General features: G+C 34.8%; 2 protein-coding genes across 24 annotated transcripts in view; one reads left to right on the top strand and one right to left on the bottom strand.

Moving 5' to 3' along the window:
* The window catches only part of PPFIA2 (PTPRF interacting protein alpha 2), a gene marked incomplete at both ends in the record, with an annotated part of 426,677 nt that extends 406,411 nt beyond the window's left edge, over positions 1-20,266 (top strand). For 8 of the 22 annotated variants that reach the window (XM_080935703.1, XM_080935706.1, XM_080935699.1 and 5 more), the window contains 6 exons: positions 1,278-1,471; positions 4,885-4,982; positions 11,518-11,693; positions 13,655-13,723; positions 16,874-17,033; positions 18,198-18,256. In XM_080935703.1, the coding sequence (XP_080791829.1) occupies positions 1,278-1,471; positions 4,885-4,982; positions 11,518-11,693; positions 13,655-13,723; positions 16,874-17,033; positions 18,198-18,256 (756 nt within the window). Of the gene's footprint in view, positions 1-1,277; positions 1,472-4,884; positions 4,983-11,517; positions 11,694-13,654; positions 13,724-16,873; positions 17,034-18,197; positions 18,257-20,237 lie in introns of those variants that run through there. The other 14 variants (XM_080935704.1, XM_080935702.1, XM_080935695.1 and 11 more) reach the window with 3 other exon arrangements.
* ACSS3 (acyl-CoA synthetase short chain family member 3) overlaps positions 16,909-25,514 on the bottom strand; it is a gene marked incomplete at its 5' end in the record, with an annotated part of 191,582 nt that continues 182,976 nt past the window's right edge. The window contains one exon of one of the 2 annotated variants that reach the window (XM_080935711.1): positions 16,909-17,024. In XM_080935711.1, coding sequence (XP_080791837.1) covers positions 17,013-17,024 — 12 coding nt within the window. In that variant the 3' untranslated portion in view covers positions 16,909-17,012. Of the gene's footprint in view, positions 17,025-22,702; positions 25,342-25,514 lie in introns of those variants that run through there. The other variant, XM_080935710.1, reaches the window with a different exon arrangement.

The following is a 25,514-nucleotide window of genomic DNA, read 5'->3' as shown; positions in this document are numbered from 1 at the left end:
CTGTAATATATGTAACCGTGGTATATAATCATTCAGGTTGTATTTCTGGGGAAGTTTTACAAAGACTTGTGGCATCCCATATGTGTTAAGGTATCCTGTGTAGTATTTGTGTGTGACTGTGAGAGTGACAGGTGTTAGCACAGCAAGTGTAAGATGGGATCAATTCATTTAGTAAACTGATTACAAGAGACAGAAATGTATAGTAAATAACCCTGTGTATGCAAAAAATAGTTTACATTTTCTTCTGTTTATGCAAAAAATAGTTTACATTTTCTTCTGCATTTCTATACATTGGATAACTGAGAAAATAAATTGAGAAAATAAATAAAATCTGGTTCATTTATAGGAATGATTATTTAAACATGTCATAACAGGCTTGTAATAAAATTTAAAATCAACACAAATTTCATAGCTAAAAAAATTCAACTTTTCTATGTTTACATATTATAGTTATAACTATTGGTTCATAGATAATTAAGAAAAAGGGAACTCCCTTAAATCATTATCCTTTAAATTATAATACATAGCTTTTAAATTGGGATCCATAAAATTAAGTTTTATTTTTATAAAAATTGGGTCTCATAATGAGGATTGCCATGGCATTTATTTTACTTGCTTTGAATACTATGTGGCAAAGTCAGTTCTTACATTACAAACAGGATTAGCTTGTCTGTCCTTTTTCACCATGCCTGCCTTACTCTAAATTTCTGGTTAAGGATTCTTTCGTGGACCTAATGGAATTCTGGATACACACTCTGCTTAAAAGCATGTGCTGATGTCAGTGTCAGCGTGCTGTCTTTCATACTCAGTGTATTTTCTGTGTTTGTTTTCAGAGGTTTCTGTTTCATATCAGACTTTGTTCTGATACAGGATCAATGGCAATATTACTATTGATGGGTTGGAAATGGCTCAGTACTTTAAAAATAAAATAAATAAAAGAGTTCTACCAGTACAGAGATGGAACCTTTAGGTTAAATCCCATATCGTACATCTAGCTATATTTTTTATTAACAAGATACATATTTAGACAAAATTTATTATTTTACAATATACAATGACGTTAATTATTTTATAGGCAAATGTTTTCAGAAATTCTGCAGTTTGTTTTCTGCTAAAATAAATAAAATGCATGTAGTTTTAAATATTTTTCTTCTTTGCTTATACATAGAAGCATAATATCAAAGAAACAACATGTCAGTTATAATAATTGCTAATGTCTTCAATTTACCATCTCATTTTATTGGTTAAGAAACTTGACTGCTATAAAACAATTCCAGTGTCCGGTTTTCCTACAGACCCTGGCTTATGGAGATATGAACCACGAGTGGATTGGAAATGAATGGCTCCCCAGCCTGGGATTACCTCAGTACAGAAGTTACTTCATGGAATGCTTGGTTGATGCAAGGATGTTAGATCACCTCACAAAAAAGGATCTGCGTGTCCATTTAAAAATGGTGGATAGTTTCCATCGGTAGGTTTTCCTCAAAGAATAATAAAAATGAAACAATAAACAGTATTCAGGTAACATACACACATACACATACATTTACACACACACACACACACACACAGAGAGAGAGAGAGAGAGAGAGAGAGAGAGAGAGAGAGAGAGAGAGAGACAGACAGACAGAGAGACAGACAGGAAGACACAGAGAGAGACTGAGACAGAGAGACAGAGAGAGAGAGAGAGAGAGAGAGAGAGAGAATAGTAGAAAGAAAATGTTTACTGTCTACACAGTATGTGAAATCTACTTGCAACAAGTGTTCAAGTAAAACATTGAAGGGTTTTCTAATAGAGAGCTATGTTTTTGATATATTCCTGAACTGTTTTCAAAAGTCAATATAAGAGTTAGTCTTTTGTAGGTTAGTTTCTTGAGTTTTTTTTTTTTTTTTATGTATTTTAGATATTAGTGCTCTACCAGATGTGGGGTTAGTGCAGAAGTGTTCCCCAATATGTAAGTTGCCAATTTGTCCTATTGACTAGGTCCTTTGGCTTGCAGGAGCGTTTCAGTTTTTTGAGGTTTCATTTATTGATTCTTGATCATAGAGACTGAGCATTGGAGTTCTGTTTAGGAAATCTCATTCCACCCCATGTCAAATGAGTTTGAGAATGTTCTCTTCTGCTGAATTCAGTGTATCTGGTTTTATGTTGGACTTGAGCTTTGTGCAAGGTGACAAATACGAATATATTTTTTATTTTCACACCAACTGCCAGTTAGAATAGCACCATTTATTGAAGATGCTTTATTTTTTCCATTGTATATTTTTGGTTTGTTTGTCAAACATTAAGTGTCCATAAATGTGTGGTTTTATTTTTGGGTCTTCAATTTTATTCCATTGAACAAAATAAAGGTTAATATTATAGTGTATGCCTTTATTTTTCTTTATTTTATTTTATTTTATATAATAAAGTTATATTATGGGGTAAAGAGATGACTCAGTGATTAAGAGCACATGTGGCAAAGATATATGCACCACAATGTTCATAGCAGCTCTATTTATAATAGCCAGAGCTGGAAAGAACCCAGATGTCCTTCAGTAGATGAATGGATACAAAAATTGTGGTACATTTACACAATGGAGTTCTACTCAGCCACCATAAACAATGACTTAACGAAATTCTTAAGAAAATGGATGCATTTAGAGAAGATCATCCTGAATGAGATAACCCAGTCACAAAAGAACAGACATAATATACAGTCACTGATAATGGGATAGTAACCCCAGAAAGCTCTGAACACTCCAGAAACAACTCACAGACAGTGTGGAGCTCAACAAAAAAAAAGAATATATTTTAATTAAAATAGAACTGTATCAATCCCCCTTTCCTCCCTACAGCCCTTCCTCGTCTCTCTCCTATCCCCTCAAATTAATATCCTCTTTTCCTAAATGATTGTTACAGATATATGTGTGTGTGTGTGTGTGTGTGTGTGTGTGTGTGTATGTATATGTACCCACAAATACTTAATTACAACCTTAAAAATGTATTTGAAATAAATACAAAAATAAAATAATAAAAAAGAGCACATGTGGATCTTGCAGAGGACCCAGACTCTATTCCCTATACCATATTGTGGGTTCCAACCATTAAGTACAGTTCCAGGTGATCCCATGCTCTTCTGACCTTCATGGGTATCAAGCATGTACATGGAACAAACATGGATGCAAAGAGAACACTCACAAGTAAAATAAAAGGAAAATTCATCTGAGAATAGAAGTAAACTTAATATGAAGAATAACTGAATATTCATGGTTTCAGAATGTAAAGCTATATGATTATAAAACATGTAATGTAAGGACATACTAGAAAAATATAGAAGAGATTCTTCTATAAAGCATATAGTTATGCTTCTGATTTTTACATAATTGTTAATATTTTTGGTTATTAGTATGTTAGTTTTGGAAAGCCAAGTTATTTCTCCTTAGAAGAATAGGTCGGGGTATACTCGGTAACTACATTCATGCTGTTTCACTCATAAAGGTCCACTCTCCAAACACAGTCACATACTGGGATATGGTAGTAAAAGCTTCCCTATATGTGTTTAGGGAGACATATTCATGGTCCCTTTTCTAGGATATTAGATGTTTGTGTCAGTAAAATGTGGACTATAGAAATGCATCTAGTATCTACATATAGAATATCTAGTATTTTGCATCTGAATATAAGTCTACTGCTAGACAGTTGAACAGTCAATGCTAGTATGATCTTTACTTTTAATCCTAGAATCCCTTTCATATTTTTATCATATTCATCTACAGAATTGTTTCTAATACTACTAAATGTATCGTTACTAACTCTAATTTTATTATTTATTTCCTCTGGGCATTTGTGAGGTTTTCTTTTCATAATTAATCTTGTGAGCCCTTAAGATTTTTTTTTCTGGTCTCCTAGGATCACTATCTCCCTGTGTCCTACATGCTATATGATTATTACTCACCAAAGGAAACAAAAATAACAAGTAGTCCTGAGCATCCCATCTTCCTCTGGAAATCTCCCCCAGTTGTATCTCACACACAGAGTCAGGAAATCTCCCCTAGTTGTATCTCACACACAGAGTCAGGAAATCTCCCCCAGTTGTATCTCACACACAGAGTGCAAGTCTTCTTTGGTATATTCAGATTTTTCATATGTGACTGTATTTGCTCATTAATTTCTAGGCTGAGTTTTAACTCTGCAGGGTGTGTGCAATATCTCTACACCTCTGACATTACACCCACAGAACTGCAGTGCTGTAGTGCAATACACAGTGTCCGTGTACCCTAAGAGCCCAGCAGTTCTTGAATCCTAGTCTTCTATATGTCGTGCTGTTTTCTCTCCCACAGCACCCTCTCTGCAGGGCCTCAGGAGACTCCGGCTTTTTCTTTATCACAGGCTTCTCGGTCTCTAAGATTGTGGCTCTTCGCTCCTATGTGGAACTTTACCTCACTACTTAATTCACTCCTGTTTTACGTTTTTTTTTATCAGCTAGAGACTCGATGAATTCTTATAAATTTATTTCTGTCTCTAAAGAAGAGCATTAAGTTCTTTGTGAAGAAGTAAAATATTAATTTGCTACAATATACTGTAGCAAATGCCAAGTTGAAGGAAAATGCAAAACTTTTTGGATAACTGTCTATAATTATGCACATGTGTACATATGAATGTGTATGGAACTATAAATATTTTCAAAACTATGAATACCATATTTTTCCAATAATTTATTTTTAAGCACTTTATTCTTGAGATAATTATGTTTAAATTTTTCCAATGGAAAAATGCACTTGTGAATGAAATTGATAAATATGCCCAACTAGAAGTAATGTAGAGTTGACCATATTTAATAACAGAAAAATCTTCACCCATTGATCAAATTTAATGTTCTTTTTTCTTCTTTATGAAACTAGAACAAGTTTACAGTATGGAATTATGTGCTTGAAAAGACTGAATTATGATAGGAAAGAACTGGAGAGAAGGCGAGAAGCAAGTCAACATGAAATAAAAGGTAACATGCTGCCTTTAGTAACAAATGCCTTTACTGTGGAGATTTGCACATCTCTATACTTAAATGTAATGTGACATATATGATGACATCATCTTCAGAATGTATTTCATATTTTGTTCCAAGTGTTGTTGCTATTTTGTCCCCAATTATGACACAGAAAATAATGTTACCACATCATAGAGTCAATCATTTTGTGGACATACTTTTGATTTTCTGAAATTAGATTAATCTTTCTGAACCTATTAATTGTGTATTCTGCCTATGTTAAAAATGTCTCTCTGTAGACCTTTTTGTCAGACTTTTAAACAAATGTAGCTTTTTGTTGCTAGAGCAGTTTATAATGGTTATAAAATTTGGATTTAAATACAGCACTCAAATATTTTTCATAAATATTTATAAAAATATATTGTAATATATTGAAAACATATTTTATAAATTCCATGAATATTTTTCTCTAAACTTTATCAGCCCACTAATAATTTTAATTCAGAATTATTTTACAATGGAAGTCTGACTGTTACAATCATTCTATGTGCAAAGACAGTCACTGTTGTAGATGCATTTGAAAATAGTGTATTTAATAATTATTCCATCATCCAGTTTTGTGTTACTACAACAAAATATTCAAAGTTAGCTAACTTTCAAGAGAAAAGATGAATCTCCTGGTTTGGAGGCATCTGGCATGTCCTCATAAACTCATGATGGCTAACAATGAGGAAGCAGAGAGGGGTTATAAACAATTCCTTTGCTAGATAATATTCTGCATCTTACCAGACTCAATCAATTAAAAAAAACCCTTCATGAGAATTAGCAAGTGATCCACAAGAATTACATTACTCCTTCTAAAAAGGAAGAATCCATGACTAATGACCTTTCATAAGGTTCCTCTTATGGCTTCCAAGTTAAGTTCACTATATCATATTGTATAATCACCAGCATCCAGCGCAGAAAAATTTCGGGACACTGTCATGTCAAACTACTCATTCACCATAATACAGAGGAGAAAACCTGATTTAAAAACTAATATGGTAGATCTTCAATAATTAAAGACCATTAAATATTTCTAACTCCTAAAGGAAAACAAATGTGGCATGGAAGATATGAGTATTCGCGGGCCTCTGCTTTTAATAAACACTTTTTAATCTGTGCATACTTTCAAAACAGGAAAAATCCTTATTAATTATGACTAAGTGCTTTTGAGAAAAAAAATAGATGCTATCTTGGATAAGATTTCTGTTGATATGATGAGACACAATGGCCAAAAGGCAAGTTGAAGAGGAAAGCATTGTTTTGGTTGATAAATTCTCTTATGTTCATCACTGAAGAAAACCAGTACAGGTTCTCAGACAGGCTAGGAACCTAGAGGCTCAGGGCCTGATACAAAGACCATTGAGGGTTGCTGCTTACTGTCTTGCTCTTCATGGCCTGCTCAGCCTGCATCCTTAAAGAAGGACCCCTGACTCAGGGATGGAAAGACAATGGGCTGGACCTGGCCCTCTCCCAATCAATTGCTATTCAACAACCTCATTGAGGCGTTTTATAAAATGAACTTCCATCCTGAGATAATATTTAGCTTGTATCTAGTTGACATTTAATATCCAGCACAGATATGAAATTATTTATCATTATATTTTCATTCCCCATGACCCATGAATTGACTTTGCAAGCATTTTGTTCTATTGAGTGGGATAGTCAATGCCACATTAGCCATTTAAAGTTGGCACAACTCTCTTTTACCTTAATTTTCTGAGACTTATTTTACATACAAACATAGCATACATTAGATACACCTCTCTTGATGTATTAAAATTTAACACTGTTATACTTCTATTTATGATTAGCTGACTCAGGATTCCCTTATATTTATTCCTAAGGACTTCACAAAATTCATCTCTAGCAATTTTGAACATTATATCACATCCAGAAATCTGTACTTGAATGCTATGAAGATGAATATTTTAAATGCTTTTCTGTATACTGTTCTTCAGTGAGTAGATAAACCCACAATTGGTTCCCCCAACACTTCATTTAGATTACTACCAAGAGACAAGTATGTATTTTCCCTTGTCCAACTCAAGTTCTTTGATTTTTTTTCTTTATTTTTCTGACCCTAGGAAATTGTGGGTTGTTCAAAGTGTATTGTTTGACAGCCAAATTAAAACTGGGGAACTAATGGACTGAGGACAGACCATAGAACGAAATGTGTTTGACCTAACAAAAGATGCTTTGTTTAATGAGCAGATTTGGTCCATGGGATGCCGTCTCTAGTGTGTTTTCTGAAGTATTTCACCCAGCTAGATTTCATTTTGTCAGCTCACGGTGTATGAACTTTACAGCTGGATCAATCTGAAAGAGGAGAATTACTCATTTGGCCCAGTAGCAAATCTTCTATTATTATTTGGCAGTTGCTGCTGAGGTTGGAGCCCTGAGAAAAAGCTGCCCTGATTTGCTGTGATTACATACAAACAGCCACATATCATAAATGTCTGTGAGTGCAATCGTAAATGGCCTTTGCTTCCAACAATTGATCTGATGGCATTTGGAGAAATAGCTCTTAACTCTGAGCAGACTGGTCTGTTATTATCGGAAGTGCTCATTAACCTCAACATTAGGAAACAGGCTTCTGATGTGAAGAAGGTGTTGAGAATGTAATTTTAGTTTGTTGCTAAGAAACAGTTGACATTGGTCTCCAGCCATTTGTTGTTGAGGTCAAGAGGATTCCTGTTAGGTATAAGTGCCAGGGTATAATTTTGCTGTGAAAGATATTTATAATATTATACTTACTGTGATGCTATTCGGGAAAAAATTATAATTAGAGTTTATTTGTCTTAATCTCACAAATGGGTTATTTCATTTAATTTTAACTATATTTATTTTAACTTCATTTATTTTTAACTATATGTATGATGTGAATTAGGCTTTCTATATAATTGCAGAAACATGTAAATATGTCTTCAACTACCAAACACAAACAAGCATGTTTATATACGCATTTACATATTGTGAAGTTGAAAACTGGTTATTTATCGTCATTTTTGAAGACAGGTTATCTCTTTAGCCTAAAAAACTTATGCATTTAGTATGAGAAAAAAAATTGAACTAGTAGTATAACATGTCCACATCACCCAGTGCATATAATCAATAGTAGGAGTTTATAAGTTCACAAACAGTAAAGGCAGAGTCAATACTTTTTCAGGAAAACTGAACCTGAGGCAAAGTTAAAATAGAAAATACATATTTAAAAAATTAGACAAACGATGAAGATAATACAAAATGTACTGTGGATACATGACCAAATGTATTAGTAAAATTGTTATTACTTCTGCAGGGAATGACATCTTAGTGGCTTTGATTTCACACAGAATTACTGCAAATAACAACTGAAATGCTTCCATGATTGTAATGGGACAAAAGAAACAAAAGTATTTAAGCTCTTTATAATATATAGAAATTCATATAAGGGCTGAGAAACAGCTGACTTGAGTAAGTTAAGGTTGTATAGTTTAAGAGTTTTTTATGATTTGTAGCAGAATAGTGTAAACAAAAGTACTATACTAAGGAGTTAGAATAAAATTTAAAAGAAAAAAGATAATTATAATATGGTAAGAAAATGAAAGCTAAGACAAGGATAATGATGACAGATTTACACTGAGACATCTGAGTAATAAAATATATGTACTAATATTTTCAAGACAGAAATTGAAAATTAAAATTGACATAGTATGTACAGAGGGTATGCCATAATAAAAGAGCATTGAGACTCAGAAGCAATGGAGAAACAACTGTATTTTTCAGAGCTAATGCTGGCTATTTTCAGAATGAGACCCATAGCTGGGAAAATAAACAGCACTATTGTATAGGACAGTGGTATTGTTTTGCATAAAAGCAACTTGGAAGACAGTGTAATTATCTTAGAGGCTTACCACTCAATGAGCTCACTTTTCTAGCTCTTTCTGAATTCTCTCAGGCTGATTTAACCCAGCTGTTCCAGCTCATACTCCTCATCAAGCTGACAGTTCAAACCAACTTTCCACGGCTTCTTGCTGTACTGTGTTCTGCTTGGCCTCAAACTAACTCTTGCAGTCTGTTCAAATTTCCTGGTGCCTTTTCCTTCTCTCTCTCTCTCTCTCTCTCTCTCTCTCTCTCTCTCTCTCTCTCTCTCTCAATCTCTCTCTCTCTCTCTCTCTCTCTCTCTCTCTCTCTCTCTCTCTCTCTCTCTCTCTCTCTCTCTCTCTCTCTCTCTGTTCTATCTTCACCTTGTCTAGTTAGTTCTCTCTGCAACCTATTGATAAATGTGTCCTGGTATAAACGGCCTCTGAATTCCACAAACAATTTCCTCCTGACTGTTCTCATGAAAGTTGGGCATATCTTATCTCTGATTCATTCTGTCAAACCTTTCTCTGATTCACCACTTTGACTACCCCTCAACTAGACATCACTTTCAAACAGGGCTGTTTCCTTTCACAAACTAATCCTGTGTTCATTGTGAGGGATAAAAAATTGTATACTAAAAAACTGTCTGTATTCCAGCCAGAACTTACTGCATTCCAGGGCAAGCTGCATTGCAGCAGGATTATATAGGTCCAGAAGGTCTTGAAATTGATCCCTTGCCAGAGCACCCATGCTGTGTTGCTGGACTAAAATCCTGTTGCTCTAAATATTAAAAAAGAAATTTCCTGCTACCAGGACTTCTTGGTCTCTCTGCGGGAGCTACTCCAGTGTGGAGCCTTGTCCCCCAGTTCTTGGCATTTTCTTTACCAAGCAAGCTCCACACCACCCTCTCTAGCTGTCTCTCTTTTAGTCTGGATCTTTGGCTACCGGTTCCTGCACATAGCAGCATGTTGCCACACTGAAACACTCATGAAACCACCTACCCTGGCTGCCCCTCTACCAGCTGAGAACTTAGCTCACATTCTCCACATTCAGGTCAAACCATGACTCACAACCATCAACTTATCAAACAAGGTTATATGTTAAATTCTCAATCCAAAAACCCTCTACATAATAAGCTTACAACCAGTGGACAAAGAGACAAACTGCCTATCCAGAAAAGATAAACTAGACCCACAGAAACCCTTAGAAATAATCATAAAAACCTCATCAAGCTAGAGATGTTCCCAGAGACACATAAATGTCATGTTGACTTCCATCTTACCTTCATCAATCTCCTCCTCCTCTCCCTCTCTTCTGCTTCTTCAAACTCTTTCCCTACCTATCTCTCCAATGTCTAATCATATATATCCTTAACATAAACCTACAAAATCCCTCTACAATTTTGCTTATGTATGAGAAAACCCATGTTAATGACAAGTAAGCTAGAACAAAATAAAAGTTTTTTTTCAAAATTTAACTATGAAAATATACACATATATACATACATTTAAGTGGAATTTTTCAGAAAGAAACATATTTATAGACATACGGATTTCAGTTTCACATTAGAAAACACTTTGATATTTTTGTCTACAAGTAAAGAAAATCTTTTATTTTTTGTCTTATTTATTCCGTAGTTATCTATTTTTCTTTGTATAAAGCATTGTAATCTATATATGATTTTATAGATTTTATGCGTCATTCTACTGATTCATAAAGGAAATATGATGATATCAATGAATAAAATCACTTTTCAGGTTTTGCCTCAAACATCCACACAAGGCATTTCTTCTCAAGGTCTTGTTTCAGGAAGTTGATATTAGAAATGCTTTGAACTTCATTAAAATTCCACCTTTAAACAAAGAAAATCAACTTTGCAGTGTGTGTCAATGTATATTTTAGGGGTTCTTTTCATTCATACATTATTGAAAAAAAAATACTGACTTTATAATATCAAAGTGTAGTGAACTTTATTTCACTGCTATTACATTTAAAAGATAATTTCAGTAAGAATGTGGTATCTTCTAATTATACACCATACTGAAGTAGTAGTTAAGAAGCTTTTCAAACAAAGAAGAGCATTAGACCCATAATGCTATGAGAGGGGGAGGGGGGGGGAAGGAGGGAGGGAGAAAGAGAGAGAGGGAGAGATGAAGAGGGAGGGAGAGAGGGAGGGGTGGAATGAAAAGGACGGAGAGAGAGAGACAGAGACAGAGAGAGAGAGAGAGAGAGAGAGAGAGAGAGAGAGAGAGAGAGAGAGAGAGAGAGAGAGAAGAAAGAGAACTAGGAAGGAGAGGCTGGAGGGAGGCAGGGCAGGGATAAGGAGAACTATCCCCATCTGGTGGCAAAACACACAACTGCAGTAGAACCTGGGGTCATGATTTAATAGTAACAAGAAACACTTTCAGACATTAGAATGATACATAAGTTGTAACATACATGCAGTAACAATAAGCATTCTGAAAATAGCAACTTATTGTAGGATGTATTACTGCAAAAGTTGATGGTTAGAACAGTATATTCCTGTAACAGAAAGGAACCAGCATCATTAAGAAGAGAGATTAGCATAAATGTAACTATGTGTCCCATTGGCTCATGGCAGCTATGATTTTGTTCGGTATGTGAAGTACTGCGTCTTGACATGTTATGTCTCTTTCCTTAGATGTTTTAGTGTGGAGCAATGATCGAGTTATTCGTTGGATACAAGCGATTGGACTTCGGGAATATGCAAACAACATTCTGGAGAGTGGAGTGCACGGATCACTGATAGCCCTGGATGAAAACTTTGACTACAGCAGCTTAGCCCTATTGCTGCAGATCCCAACACAGAACACCCAGGCATGCATGATATTATGTGTTGCACTTGACTAGGTCTTGGTGAATAACAAATGGAACATTTAGTTAACTGGAAGGCTGTGAATATAGTCTTGTTCTTTATTAAGTTTATCTTATTTAGCACACATAAACATATCAATATGTAAAATGAGATGTGATATATAAGTTAGATATTAATGTGCTATATAAATATATAAAACCATATATATTTAACAGAGTAGTGTTTCAGTTCAATTAAACATATATAGTGTCTTGGTCAGGGTTTCTATCCCTGAACAAATATCATGACCAAGAAACAAGTTGGGGAGGAAAGGGTTCATTCAGCTTACACTTCCACATTGCTGTTCATAACCAAAGAAAGTCAGGACTTGAACTCAGGTAGGTCAGGAAACAGGAGCTGATGCAGAGACCATGGAGTGATGTCACTAACTGGCTTGCTTGCTTGCCTTCTTATAGAACACTGGACTACCAGTCCAGGGAAGGCACCACCCACAGTGGTCTGGGTCCTCCCACCTTGATCACTAATTGAGAAAATGCCTTATAGCTGGATCTCATGGGGGCATTTCCTCAACGGAGGCTCCTTTCTCTGTGGTAACTCCAGGTTGTGTCAAGTTAACACAAAACCAGCCACTACATATAGTTTCTCAGACATTTTCATTTTGTTATGTTAAAAACATCTAAGCCAGCCTGGCCTGGTGCCACATAAACCTTGTACTCAAGGAAAATAACAGGCAGATCATGCCTTTAAGCCAAGCCTTGTCTACACAGTGAGTTCTAAGCCAGCCAGGGCTACAGATAAAATCTGTCAGAAAGGAATTAGAATTATTTCTTCTAGCTTTCATAGTGAAAAAAATATATATATAGTTACCTGAAATTGTACTGACTCTCTGCTCCCTTCTGACTTCGTGCCCACCAAGTAGCTTTTCTTCCAGTCCTTCTCTCTGTTCTACTAACCTCAGTTTTACATTCACATTCTGTGAGCTCAGATTTGACATTTGACTGAGATTTTGTGCACATGTCTCTCTGCACCTGGCTTGTCCCATTTAATATAGTCATGACTTATTTCTGATACTTGAATTTTAATTGGATGGTAATAAATTGCTATCTAAACACAATCTTCAAATTAGAAAAACAGAGACTTAGAGATTGTGTAGTATAACCTCCTGCTTGAATACCATACTTCCCCAATACAGTATCTGTGACTGATGGCCATTGGCCTCTGCCTTGCTAAGGGGAGTCCTTCTCTTTATATATCTAATTATACTTACATTTAATGGAGTGTTCCAGTGATCCCTAGATCTGGGGAGTTGTTTGATTCAGCAGCGTTCCACAGAAGTTAAAATACCTCCAATCTGCTTCATGGTGCATAAAATAATATTTTGGGAGTTACAACAAAGGAATCCTTAACTATGTGAATCTTAAACTGGGCACGATGTTGTGCTATGTGCCTGTAATTTCTTCACTTTGGTGGCTAAGGCATGTGGACCAGGAATTTAGAGTGAATCTGCGGTCGAGTCTTCCTCTTTTGGGGATCATAGAAAGACTTTGTCTCAAGATAAAAAAAAAAGTAGGAGAAAAAAGAAAAGAGAAAAAAATAACTAAACAAACAAAAAGCAAAAAAAAAAAAAAACTCTAGTTTCAAGTTTGTGAATTACTGTTAAACTTGATATAATCCAATGCAACACAACTTTTTGTATTTTGTATTTAACATTCTTAAATTTAAATGAAATGCTCAATTGAAATAAAATAAACACTCAAAACCTTCTTGACTATAGCCGTTCAGACAAGGGTATTTCTCAGAACACAAGTACAACAAAATATTAACCAAAAAAAAAAAAAAAAAGTATTTCAAAACCTTAAAACTAATTAAAATGTGTTTTATAACACATCCTTATAGAAATAAAACCTTCATTTTTTGATAAAATGTAATTTCAGTGACAGTAGGTTTTATTTGATGTTAACAGGCAAGGCAGATTCTTGAACGTGAGTACAATAACCTCTTGGCTCTGGGAACTGAGCGGCGACTGGATGAAGTAAGTAATTGCCTCACATTCCAAATTACCTTACAATGACCCCCAGGAAACGATACACTGATTGACTGCCCAGTACAAAATAGTCATTCCAGAAATCATAGATACAAGTACCAACAGAGGGACTCACCAGCTAATATGTAGAAATCCATATAGAGACACATATGCATACAAATGTAATAACAATTAATGGAAAATGAAGTCATGAAAGAAAGCAGAGAAGGGTATTAGGAAAGTTTTAGATAAAGGAGAGAAATGTAATTACTTATCAATTATTTTAAAATGTATTAAATTTATAATCTCAAAAGTAATGAGAAAGCCATGAATTTGAGGGTTATAGCCTGAAAGGGCTTGTAGGTTAAAAAAGAGGGTGGAGAAATGATGTAATCATATTTTTGAATATATTTTATTTGCACTCTAAATATCCCCTTTCCTGATTTCTCTCCATAAATCCCCTATCCCATTCCCCATCCCCCTGCTTTTATGAGGATTCCCTCCTACCCACACACCCCTCCTGCCTCACTGCCCGGACATTCCCCTACACTGGGACATCGAGCCTTGGCAGGACCAAGAGCTTCTTTTTCCACTGATGCCCAAAAAGGCCATCTTCTGCTATGTATTTTAATTTGTAAAGATGTACCTTAAAGCATACAAAAAGAATGACAACACATCTGTGCTTTGAATGAATCATGCTTGCCGATGAGGAAATTCTATTTGTAGCGTCTAGAACGGTTCTCTTTTGTTTCTTAATTTTTTTTTTGTTATACTCCTTTTTTCCTGGTTATTTTATTTATTTAACTTTCAAATGTTCTTTCCCCTCCCATCTTCCCCTGCACACCCCACCTTGTCCCTCCCCACTTCTCCTCTGCTTCTATGAGGGTGTTGCCCCTTAATTTTAAGTTGTACTTTTTAATTTTGATTTTTATTTAGGACTAAGTTTCACAATTGATTAAAAAAGAGCCACGCAGCTTTAAAATGTCAGATAGGGTTTTGTGTGATTTATAAATATTTAACTTGAACATAATTTCTTCAAAAATCTAGAAGTCAGAGAGGTCATAATTTTTTTTTTTATTTTCTCCATCTGTGAACATGAAAGATTAGGGACAATGTAAAACAAAATCATTTTGATACTATATGTATCATTTAAGTGAAAGAAATGGTTACCAAATATAAATGAAATTTAGGTATTGACAATAGGGACATTAAGCCTGTATAATATCCACATTTTCTATTCTTTCTCCAAAACAGGTCTTACATGGTAATTAAATTGACAATGTATAGATGATATGGTATATTGTTCATAGAGAGCCGAAACCATATGAAATCAATGCCATCAACTATTTACTGACATGTCAAAATAAAACGAGGTAGCAAAGTAAATGGTAGATGTTCTATTGAAGGAAGGTTGACAATTGGATCAGAAAATTGAGCAGCTGGTGTCTTGTTTTCACAAGTGTCTTTAAAAAATCAAAACATCTATCCCAAGAACACTACACTTTGACACTACAGAGCAGCCACCCTGGCTCTTTATTATACTTATTCCTCCCTTTGATCCTGCCCCAAATCCCCTACATGTCTCCCAACTTCGGATACTCACTCCTTTGTTGCTTGTTTGTTGTAAGTTCAGAGAATCCAATTAGTATTGGATATATAGCATTGGGAGCCTGGCTATCCAAAGTGGTCAACCTCCCAGAAGCCTCACCTTTAGAGAAAATAATCCTAAGATATAAGTGGGGATTTAGGATCACCTCCTTCTCCAGACTGGAATTCTGTCTGGTATGAGCTTGACCAGGCCACTGGCCTGCAATCACAATTATCATGAGCTCATATGCCCAGCAGCCCTGCTGTGCCCGGATTTTTTTTTTTTTTTTTTTTTTTTTTTTTTTTTGGTAGTGATCTACCACCTCTGGCTCTTACAATCCTCTACTTTCACAGATGATCCTGAGCCTCAAGAGGACAGGGTGCAATGCAGATGTCCAATGTGAGACTTTTTCTTATTCTCTGCACCTTGACCAATTGAGAACCTCTGGGTTCATCACAATCTACTGCAAAAAGTTTCTCTAATGAGGTTTGAGATCTACACTAATCTGTAGGTACATTGGCAAGTCATCAGGAGTCAGGATAGCGCTATAGCCCTTTAGCAGAATAATAGGATATTGGTAGGTTCTCTCGTAGGACATGTATTCTGTCTAGCCACTTATTCTTGACCAGGAAATGGTTTCCAATATGAGTCCTGTCTTATGGAGCAGACCTCAAAGCTGAGTGTGGTTGTTTACTGCCAAACTGTGAGTGCACCATTATGTCATGGAGCATATTTTGTAAAGTCAATCATATTTGCAATGCACAGGTTTTGCACCTGTATATAAGAGTGATTGATAATTACTTTTTTCAGTACAATTTAGAATTATAAAAACTAGTCAATATGGATGAATTTCCTAGAAAATTTCCAATTTTTATTCATCCAATTTTATGGCTCATATATCTGTGTTTTCAGCAATATGATCTTACCACGAAGTTCTAAAGGGTAACCAGGAAGAGTGTCCTTAGCATGATACATTTATTAACTAAAGTTATTCTTTCCTTTCGACATCAGGCTACAAAATTTTCAAAAATTCCAGTTAATTTGGAATCGTCTAAAAATTTCATAAATCTTAAGTTCAACCATTTTTATTCAGATTATAGCCCACTGCATCCTATGCTAATCAGAGTGTCTCAAATATAGATTTGCATATTATCTTTTGCACATGAAAGTGATTCTTCTTGATTGTTGAAATCCTTCTATTCTACATGACAACTAATACAATTGAATGTATATCATCTCATAATGTAAAGCTAGCACAATGCATAGCAAAATAAACCCAATGATCCATTTTGACAGGAAAAAACCTTTAGCATTGTATAAGTTCAAGGATGTTTAAGATGACAAACTTTAGATTTGAAATCATACTACATTTTTTTTAATCTCACATTTCTGTTGTATTTACTATCTCAATCTGGAATCAACAGTGGGGTTCAAGATGAAACAAAGCATGCCTATGTGAACTTGGCAGACTGAACATAAATCAACTCTATCATGAGCTCCCTAGCATACAGATTTATGTACTCTAGCCATATTTGTTTTCATGACACTGGATTCTACCTCTGTATTGGCAGAGTGATGACAAGAATTTTCGACGTGGGTCAACCTGGCGAAGGCAGTTTCCTCCTCGTGAAGTGCACGGGATCAGCATGATGCCGGGGTCCTCAGAAACATTACCAGCTGGATTCAGGTTGACCACAACATCTGGGCAGTCTAGAAAAATGACTGCAGATGGTACAGTAGCTTTACATTTCTGTTTATGAAATAAAAATCTTATCTAGACAAAGCTATACAATTCTTCAACTTCGTATGCCCTTCTAGGACTGATTTTTTTTCCCCTTAAATTAGTTTGCTTTGCTTGAAATTTACTTTGCTTTTATCGAGAAGACCATTTGAAAACTACCAATGCATGAATCCATGACACTTGATATGCATTTGAAAAATAAATTACATGCCCCCCAAATTAGCTCCCCTAATGTCCACATCTAGAAAAAAAATATGCATCTTCATGATTTGTGTTTCTTTACTCCTCTATTTCAAAAATGGATATTCCATTTAAAATGGAATTTGGATTTAAACTCAAATCGCACTAGAAATGGAAATCTACTACTTCTTTTACATGCTGAAATATTACAAATTTTATATTCTATCTTTTACATTCAGATTAATCAGACATGTTTGTCTCTTACCAAGGCAGAAAACCTTAATTAAGCAATCACAAACATGAGAAGAGACTTAAAAGAAATACAAAACCAATGATGATTTACCAATCACATCTTCTTCTGTGGACATTAGACTTTTGATACATCTTTCACAAAAGGAAACAGTCATTCTGAAGAGAACACTTAGAAATAATAATAGAAATCACCAAATTATTTCTGTTTGGTAGGCTTTAAAGAAAAGTTGTCTTCCTCTTATTGTTGAAATAATAATCCAGAATCTTCATTTTGTTTTTCAAGCTGCTATGGCAATTAAAATTCATCTGAGCATAAAGTGCAGTCTTTGATCTACACTTCTTTTAGCCTGTTCATAGCAAGGTTCATGAATATTTAACAGGACTGAAATTAGCATAGAAGTTTGCCAATACACAGGGGAAAACAAGACAATCCACAATCCTGTGTTCTCTGGGAGTAATCTTTACAACAACAAAAGCAGATTCACCCTTGGGAGGTACTTTGCTACAGATTTCATCTAAGGAGGAATATATAGCAAGTGTAGAGCTCAACTGAATTGCACTTGGGTAAATTTTCATTAGTCCCTGGGTCTAGAGGAGAGGAACGTGAGTGGCTTCTGTCTGAGACAAGACAGTCTATTAATATCTTCAGGATCCCTTTAGGCAGAGAAAAACCAATCTCATCTACTGTCTGAGAAGCTCTAAAGCCCTTTTCTCATTTTCAGTTGCGTCATCAAGACTGCAGAGGTTAGACAACTCCACTGTTCGTACATATTCATGTTGACAAGCCCCTCAAAGGAGACAGCACTGACCTGCTGTGAGTAGTTTCTCCTGACTGTCCAACAACAAACCAACAGAAAGATGGGATTTTACTGAGTCTGATCACTAGAGTTCATGCCCTTTGGTATGGCCTAGCCATGCAGAGGTGACCACCCCCTTGATGGACCTGTAAACTGCATCTCTCCACCTAGCGTTTGCGATCATTAACTGACTTCTGTGTTTCGTGGTCTGCCTTTTGAAGGCCTGTCACTCAGTCACCCCACATTAATGGGTTGCTAAGCATATTGCTTTCAGGGCATTTTATTTTGACTTCATAAAGTTTTAGTAGTAGGAGTCTGGCATTTGAAAAAAAATAACAGACCTCAAGTGCCTATCTTAGAAGGAAGTCAAAATAGAGTAATAGAAATTCCTGCAGGTTCAAAGCCAAATAGTGTAAGAGATAGGAATTAGATGTTAATTAATTTTAACAACAAAATTGAATACAAAATTATTGAAATCTCACCATCTTATTTTCTATCACTATGATTTAGATTTGCTGAGATAAAGTATAAATTTTAAGAACCTTGGAAATATAGAAAAAAAGTTTTAAGAATTAGGAATAGCTATTGCATAAAATTTTATACACATATAATATATGACATTTATGAGGAAATGCTAATCAGTGGGAAATATTTGTATATCAATATAACATGAAATTTTATGTTAAACGTTCATATATTTAAAACTGGTTTCCTAGATTTATAAACTTTAAATGTGTAAAATAAATACATTAACCTAAAATTTGGGTATTCAAAATGATTCTATCATATTCAATGAGCTGATATTTGGGAGAAAATACTTTTCAACTATATTTGTGCCCAGAGATGGGAGAAGGAAACAGCAGAGCAGCAACCTTCCTGTGCTGTCCACTCATTGCCTTGACCCAACATCTATGAGCAGCATATCAGTGCTCATGGGAGACTAACAAAGGAGCTGACTAGCTGCCTTCCATGGGCCACTATATAAGAAAACACAAAACAAAACAACAACAACAAAAAAAAAAACACTCACAGAAATAATTTAATTTCTCAAAATGATACAAAAGCACAAACATTTTGTGATAAAAAATTCAGTCTCATGAATCATGACCTACAATATATAATCATTTGGCTGAATAGGAGACTTTTTAAAATATTGTTTATGGGGTATTCAAGACATAGCATAATTACTTACTAGCTCATAAATGACTAATATAGTCAGTAGTGCTTGCTTCTTAGCTCTAGACTCATGAGTAAAATTTATCTTGAACTATTTGCAATTTTTTCTGCATGATATTCTAGTTCATATATTTTTGGTTTTAACCATTAAATGGAATAAAAATATTAATAGGATAATCAAAGGCAGTTTTTACTTTTATTTTGGTGAGAAATTAAGCTGAATGTTATGAAAAATAAGCCTAAACATATTTTTATTACTCTACTTTGTCAGTCATAGTAATGTGAGATTTTTTTCTTTGTGATGTCATGGCTGTAACCTCTGGTGAGATACACACAACTAATACAGAGACATCAAACTATGCTGCTTTATGTTCTCTCATGATTAAAGAAAAGCACCATTTTAAAAGCTCTAAAATATATGAACTAGAATAGAAATCTATTCTATGGAATATGCCAACTCAACTCAGTTTAATAATCAGCAACCAAAAACTAAACTCCAGAAGGCATGCTGACATTTCATGACTTGTTTGTTTCTAGTACACCCATACTTTCCCTGAAGTTGAACTAAGTCTACTTAATGCTCCTGAAAAATGTACATAAGTAAATAAATGAGCGGAGAATAGTAAATGTCCCACTATCTACTGTAAGTTCTGTCCTTGGTACCTTTCTTTGCACTGGGGTTCTAGGGCAGGCCTATGCAAGCTGCATGGAGGTATATGCCACTGCAGAGGTATGGGGTCCAGTGGCTGAGGGTTGGTGGTGCACTCATGCTGCGTGTCCCTTTTCCAGATGTCATCTTTTCTGTCTACACGACCTGAAGTGCACTACTATCTAAGAAGACAAATGGAGCAGCCTTTGTGAAGACTGAATTCTAAGGGAATTATACAAGTATCGATTCACCAAACGTTAAATATGTGACTCTGGGGGGAGTTGGGGATTGGGTTTGATTAGTTTACTATGATTGTAATAAAATGCTTAAGTCATCTGATATAAGAGCATCATCCACATCATAAATTCTGTACATCTGATGCTTTTATGAGATGGAACCACTTGTTTTTTTTTCATGTTGTAATATAATAGGCATTTATGTATAACTGTGTATGATTTCTTTTTAAATGTGTACGTCTTCTGTAAATGGATATAAATATGATTTTTTTAAAAAAATAAAATATATGGTTCATGGAGTCTCGAGTGCAAACATTAAACAATTCCAAGTACTGTTTGTATTTTACCATTCCACCATTTATACGGTTTTTGAATTGTAACAGTCAACCAGTATGTTTTTTAGAAGTGTGTTTCATGCTTCAACATGCTTCTCCTTCAAGTCTGTCAAACCTTAAAGCTGAGCACCTGCCTCTGATCATATGATTTAACCTGGAGTCCAAAATGACCTTTACAGGCAATCAGGGATGTGATAACCCTCTCTCTCTCTCTCTCTCTCTACAAAAGCACTGTGATGGCTCAACCTGTTTCAAAAGAAAACAAAGCCAAACTGTTTACAAGAGTCAAATGCAATGATTTTAAAAATTTATATTACAAAAACCATTACCTAATCTTGTTGCCTGTGGACCAAGAAACACACACACATACACAAACACACACACACACATACACATGCACAGGTACACATGCACATGAGAGTGCACACACACATACATACTTACATACATGCACACACACACACACACACACACATGCACACATAAATAGACACTTTATTACAACTACATGTTCATTCAAATATCCTGAACTTCCAGCCAGCACTGGACACTGAATGTCAATCATTGTAGAGTCTGAGGTCCATTTCCACTGGGGGTAGGGTAGAGGGGCAGAACCCCATAACCCACCCCCTTTTTAAAATCACTGTTAACAGGGCATTAGCCAGACTCAAGTCTGATGTTATAAGCCTTTAGGAAAAATAACCATCTTTTTTTGTGACTTCCCTGAATTCACTTTCATCAGAGGAAATCAAGACAGAGTGGTTAACATATATAGTGTATAAAGAGTAAAGATGAGTAACCTTTTCCTTGTGGTTTTATTTGGTGGTGTCACTGTTGTTTATTCTTTATTGATATGGGAGATTTCAAAGTGAAACCTATTTAATAATACCATTGATCTAACTGCTGTTTTCCTGCTGCTTGGTCTTATTAAATGCAAGACCTGTCATTAGCAAATTATATTTTTTTTGTATTTTAATTCATTATATTTGCACGTACATTTGGTTCGATGTCTATTTTTGTTGAACAGATTCAATCAAAAGGTAATGGTAACAGAAACCCTCTCCATTATCAATAAAAAAAAATACTTCCAGTTTTCTGCTTAAGCTTTGTTTTCTAGTAGCATAACATTTAAGGATTTATTTGAATTACAAAAAAAAATTATTCAATGATTTCTGATGCAATTTTATTCAAAATCGGGTCTGCCACTAGAGGGAGATGTAAACCAGCTGATAGAAGTGGTTTGGATTAAAATGTTTGAGTAAAAACAATGTGAAACGCTTGATTCTTCTAAATGAAATAGAAGAGAGAAACCCTGATAACCATATAGCAGAAAAATTTATACTCATACTTATATTCCAGAATGACAGTTCTTCTTGGCTGTAGTGAAATCCTTGTGATAATTAACTTATAAAGAACATTTTACTTTGTCCAACAGCATTTGATGTTCCAGCTCAAGAAAGAGGAGTCTGCATGCTTTGGGGTAGTTTGGCACAGTCAAAAGCCTACACTAGAGAAAACTGCTCAACCCCTTTGTCACAAGAAATGCAGCAAGATGCTGCTGCTGGGAACACAGTCTCCATAAGAGGGCACATTTCAGTGACCTGAACACTTGGTATCAGCATTACCCTGGCAGGGCATTCAGCACAGAAGCTTTTGGGGAATAATCAATATGCAATTACAACAACCACTCACACTGTCTCTTCCTTTTAGAAATTACATGAAAACTACTGATGATCTGTAATTGGTTCTAATAGTGTGGTACAAAGTATCCGATTTCCTTGATACGTAAAAATATGCTTTAATATATGAGAAAATTTTAGGCATCTATAATTCTGGGTGTTTTTGTTTTTCCTTTAACCACCAGTGTTAGGAATTCAAACACATTAGAATATTGGACCAAGCCCTTTCAAATACAATTTCATATAAGTAAAACAACCTTTTGACAGATAAAATAAGTTTCATTTATAACTAGTTAGTGTATTTTTATGGGAAAAATAAATTATTATACTCTTTAAATAAACAAGGTACTTTTATTTTTAATTTGCAAGTGTCTTACAAAATGCAAAAATCACAGAGATGTCATCAAGGTAAATTTAAGCATTGTCACATTTCTTGGATAACATCATTGGGATAAAGACACATTTAATTAAAAATATTTTAGATGCAAAGCAAAACTACCCAAAAACCTTATGGTGATATTTTAAAATAGAAAGTTATTTTAATTTTCTCCCAAATTTTTAAGCAGTCTGCTGACTTCATTTTATCACCGCAGCTGTGATCACTGCCTCTAATCTTCAGAGAAGATGGATTTCCTCATCAGACAAGAAAAACAGCTCCTTCCCATGTGTGAAAACTGGTTTTGTTTGTTTGCTCGATTGATTATTCATTTGTTTATTTGTTTGGTTGGTTTTATTTATTTACATTTTAGAATTTCTCTACTGGAAAATAACCCATGCTTACTTTGCTGATATGTCTCTTTGGATTTGATAATGAGGAAAAACCACAAATAATGCAAAAATGAAAACATTACTCAATTCATAGATCTGCCTAAATTTATAACTTGCAAATAACAAAATGAAAAATTTAGAGTACCTGATTCATGTGGAGAAAATAATGAACTGTATTTTAATGATAACATATTAAAAATCATTGATTTGTAATCCCTACAGATGTGATTATGGATAAAATGTACATATACAATGAATAATTCAAGAAACTCAACAGCTTCAAGTAACAAAATGTCAGTTTCTTTAATTCAGAATACCAAAACAATTGACAATGATAAAGATGTTGTTTTCAATGTTACCAATAAAGAAGGTAGTTTTATCAATATAACTTCCCTTTGAGAGCCATTTATTAACCAATTTGCAGCCCAAAGTTGCCTAAAAAGGAACCTTTATATATAAAGGATCCTTTATACATGCATAACTTTGACAAGTAAAATTGTAATCTGTTAGTTTTCACCTATATTTCTTGTATTTGGACTTAATTGTTAGGACACAGACCAAAGAGGCCTACAAGGAGAGCTTTATGTAAGAGATGTGTACCTTTGGTGACCAGTAAATTCCAATCTGCTGTGGCTTACCTATATTCCATCTATTTGGACTATTCTATGAGGACATTGTGCTTTTCATGTTTCCAGAAAACCTAAGAGTTGAGAGATTATTCCAGGAACTCTCAAAGATTCAATGAATACAGTATACATTTTTTATTTTAAGTATACATTCTAAAAAGTCACACATGTAGATAATTAATATATTATATAACTAAGCTAGTTAATATACTATTTCTTTCTACTCTATTAAATAGATATATTTCTATACATTTATTAAAAGTTTATTTCCATTTTTAAAAAGGCTCCATTATTTTATGGAAGAAATGTATGTTAGACCATAATTTTAGATGATTTAATATTCTTTCAAATTAAAACTTGTAATAAAGTAAATGTTTGGGGTTCTCTTTAAAATCAGAGATTTTTGCAATATGGTACAGCTTCTCTCTGTAGCCATATTTCTTTGGGATCTGAAAAGAAATTACACCCTTGATGGAGCACAAGATTTCTGTACTTTAAGGCTGTATATTGTTCTTAAAATCACTTGTTGGGATATCTACCTTAAGAACCACCATAAATTCATTGAGCACCAGCAGTATATCTCAGTGGAAGAGTGCACAAGGCTTCGGTTCAACCCTTATAAGAGGGAAACGTGCTACTTTGGAGCTAACCCCAGCCACTACGAGTAAGAGGACAAAATTTGTGAGGCCAACCAAGGAAACATATCCTTGTCAGTGAGAGAGAGAGCTAGAGAGAGAGGCAGGGAGAAACAAAGAAAGATAAAAAAAAAAAATATTGATATTGATAATGCCCTGAAAATGTATTGACATTTAGCATAAGATGAAAGCTTTCCAATTTCTTCTTATAACATTTCTTGTCATGCCTTTCCATTTGGATGTCATCCCTTGATTCCACTGGAAGATGAAGTCATCTAGATACACACAGTCAACCATGACAAGAGATTACAGAAATCTCCCTCTCCTTAAAATATCTGGTGGAAGGATATCTAGGTTCTTTGCCAGATACATGCCTCCCCTTACCCAATAGCAAGCAACCTAGGAGTAATGCTTGACCTGTGTTGCTAGGCAACCTATTCTGTCTTGGTAACTTCCTAAAAGCATGGTCACCATCTTTAAAATGCTAAACAACCTTTGAGTTCCCACAATAACTTTTTAAATTATATTCTGGCTTTGATTTCAGTTTAGATTTTGATCAAAGTGTGGCAGATTCTTGTCTCTAGAAAGTGCCTGTATAGTACAGATACTTTCAATGAAAATGTGTGTGTAAAGCACATGAATTGTAAAACCATACACAAAAGACATGTTCCTTAGTGTGCTGTGTAGCATATAATGTTACAGAAAAAAGATAACAGTGCAAACTTGCTCACATGAAGCACAACATACGACCTCCTTCAGGGGCCACTAGACTAACTTCCCACTACTGCTCACATCTGAGTTGATAAGAAATTTTTTCAAGTATTTATTTATGGAAAGTAAATGACTTAAATCCAGCTAGAAAGTTAAGACACAGTGAATGAAACTAGGAAACAAAATCACAAAGCCTGCTTCAGCACTTCTTCAATGTGACCAAAAATGCTGGGGTCCTCAATTGTAGGGGTTACCTGGAAATAAATGGGCATTGTCAGATGAGCATCCTCTCTTAAACTTGACTGTGACTGTACAAGAAACAGTGGCATGCTTTGTTTTACTGTTCATTTTATTGTTTTGTTTGTTCGTTTTCTTTTTCTTTCTTTTTTATTGGGTATTTACATTACAAACGTTATTCCCTTTCCCA

Source organism: Micromys minutus (genome assembly GCF_963924665.1).
Source record: "Micromys minutus genome assembly, chromosome: 22".
Lineage (NCBI taxonomy): Eukaryota > Metazoa > Chordata > Mammalia > Rodentia > Muridae > Micromys > Micromys minutus.
This window is presented reverse-complemented; position numbering and strand designations above follow the sequence as displayed.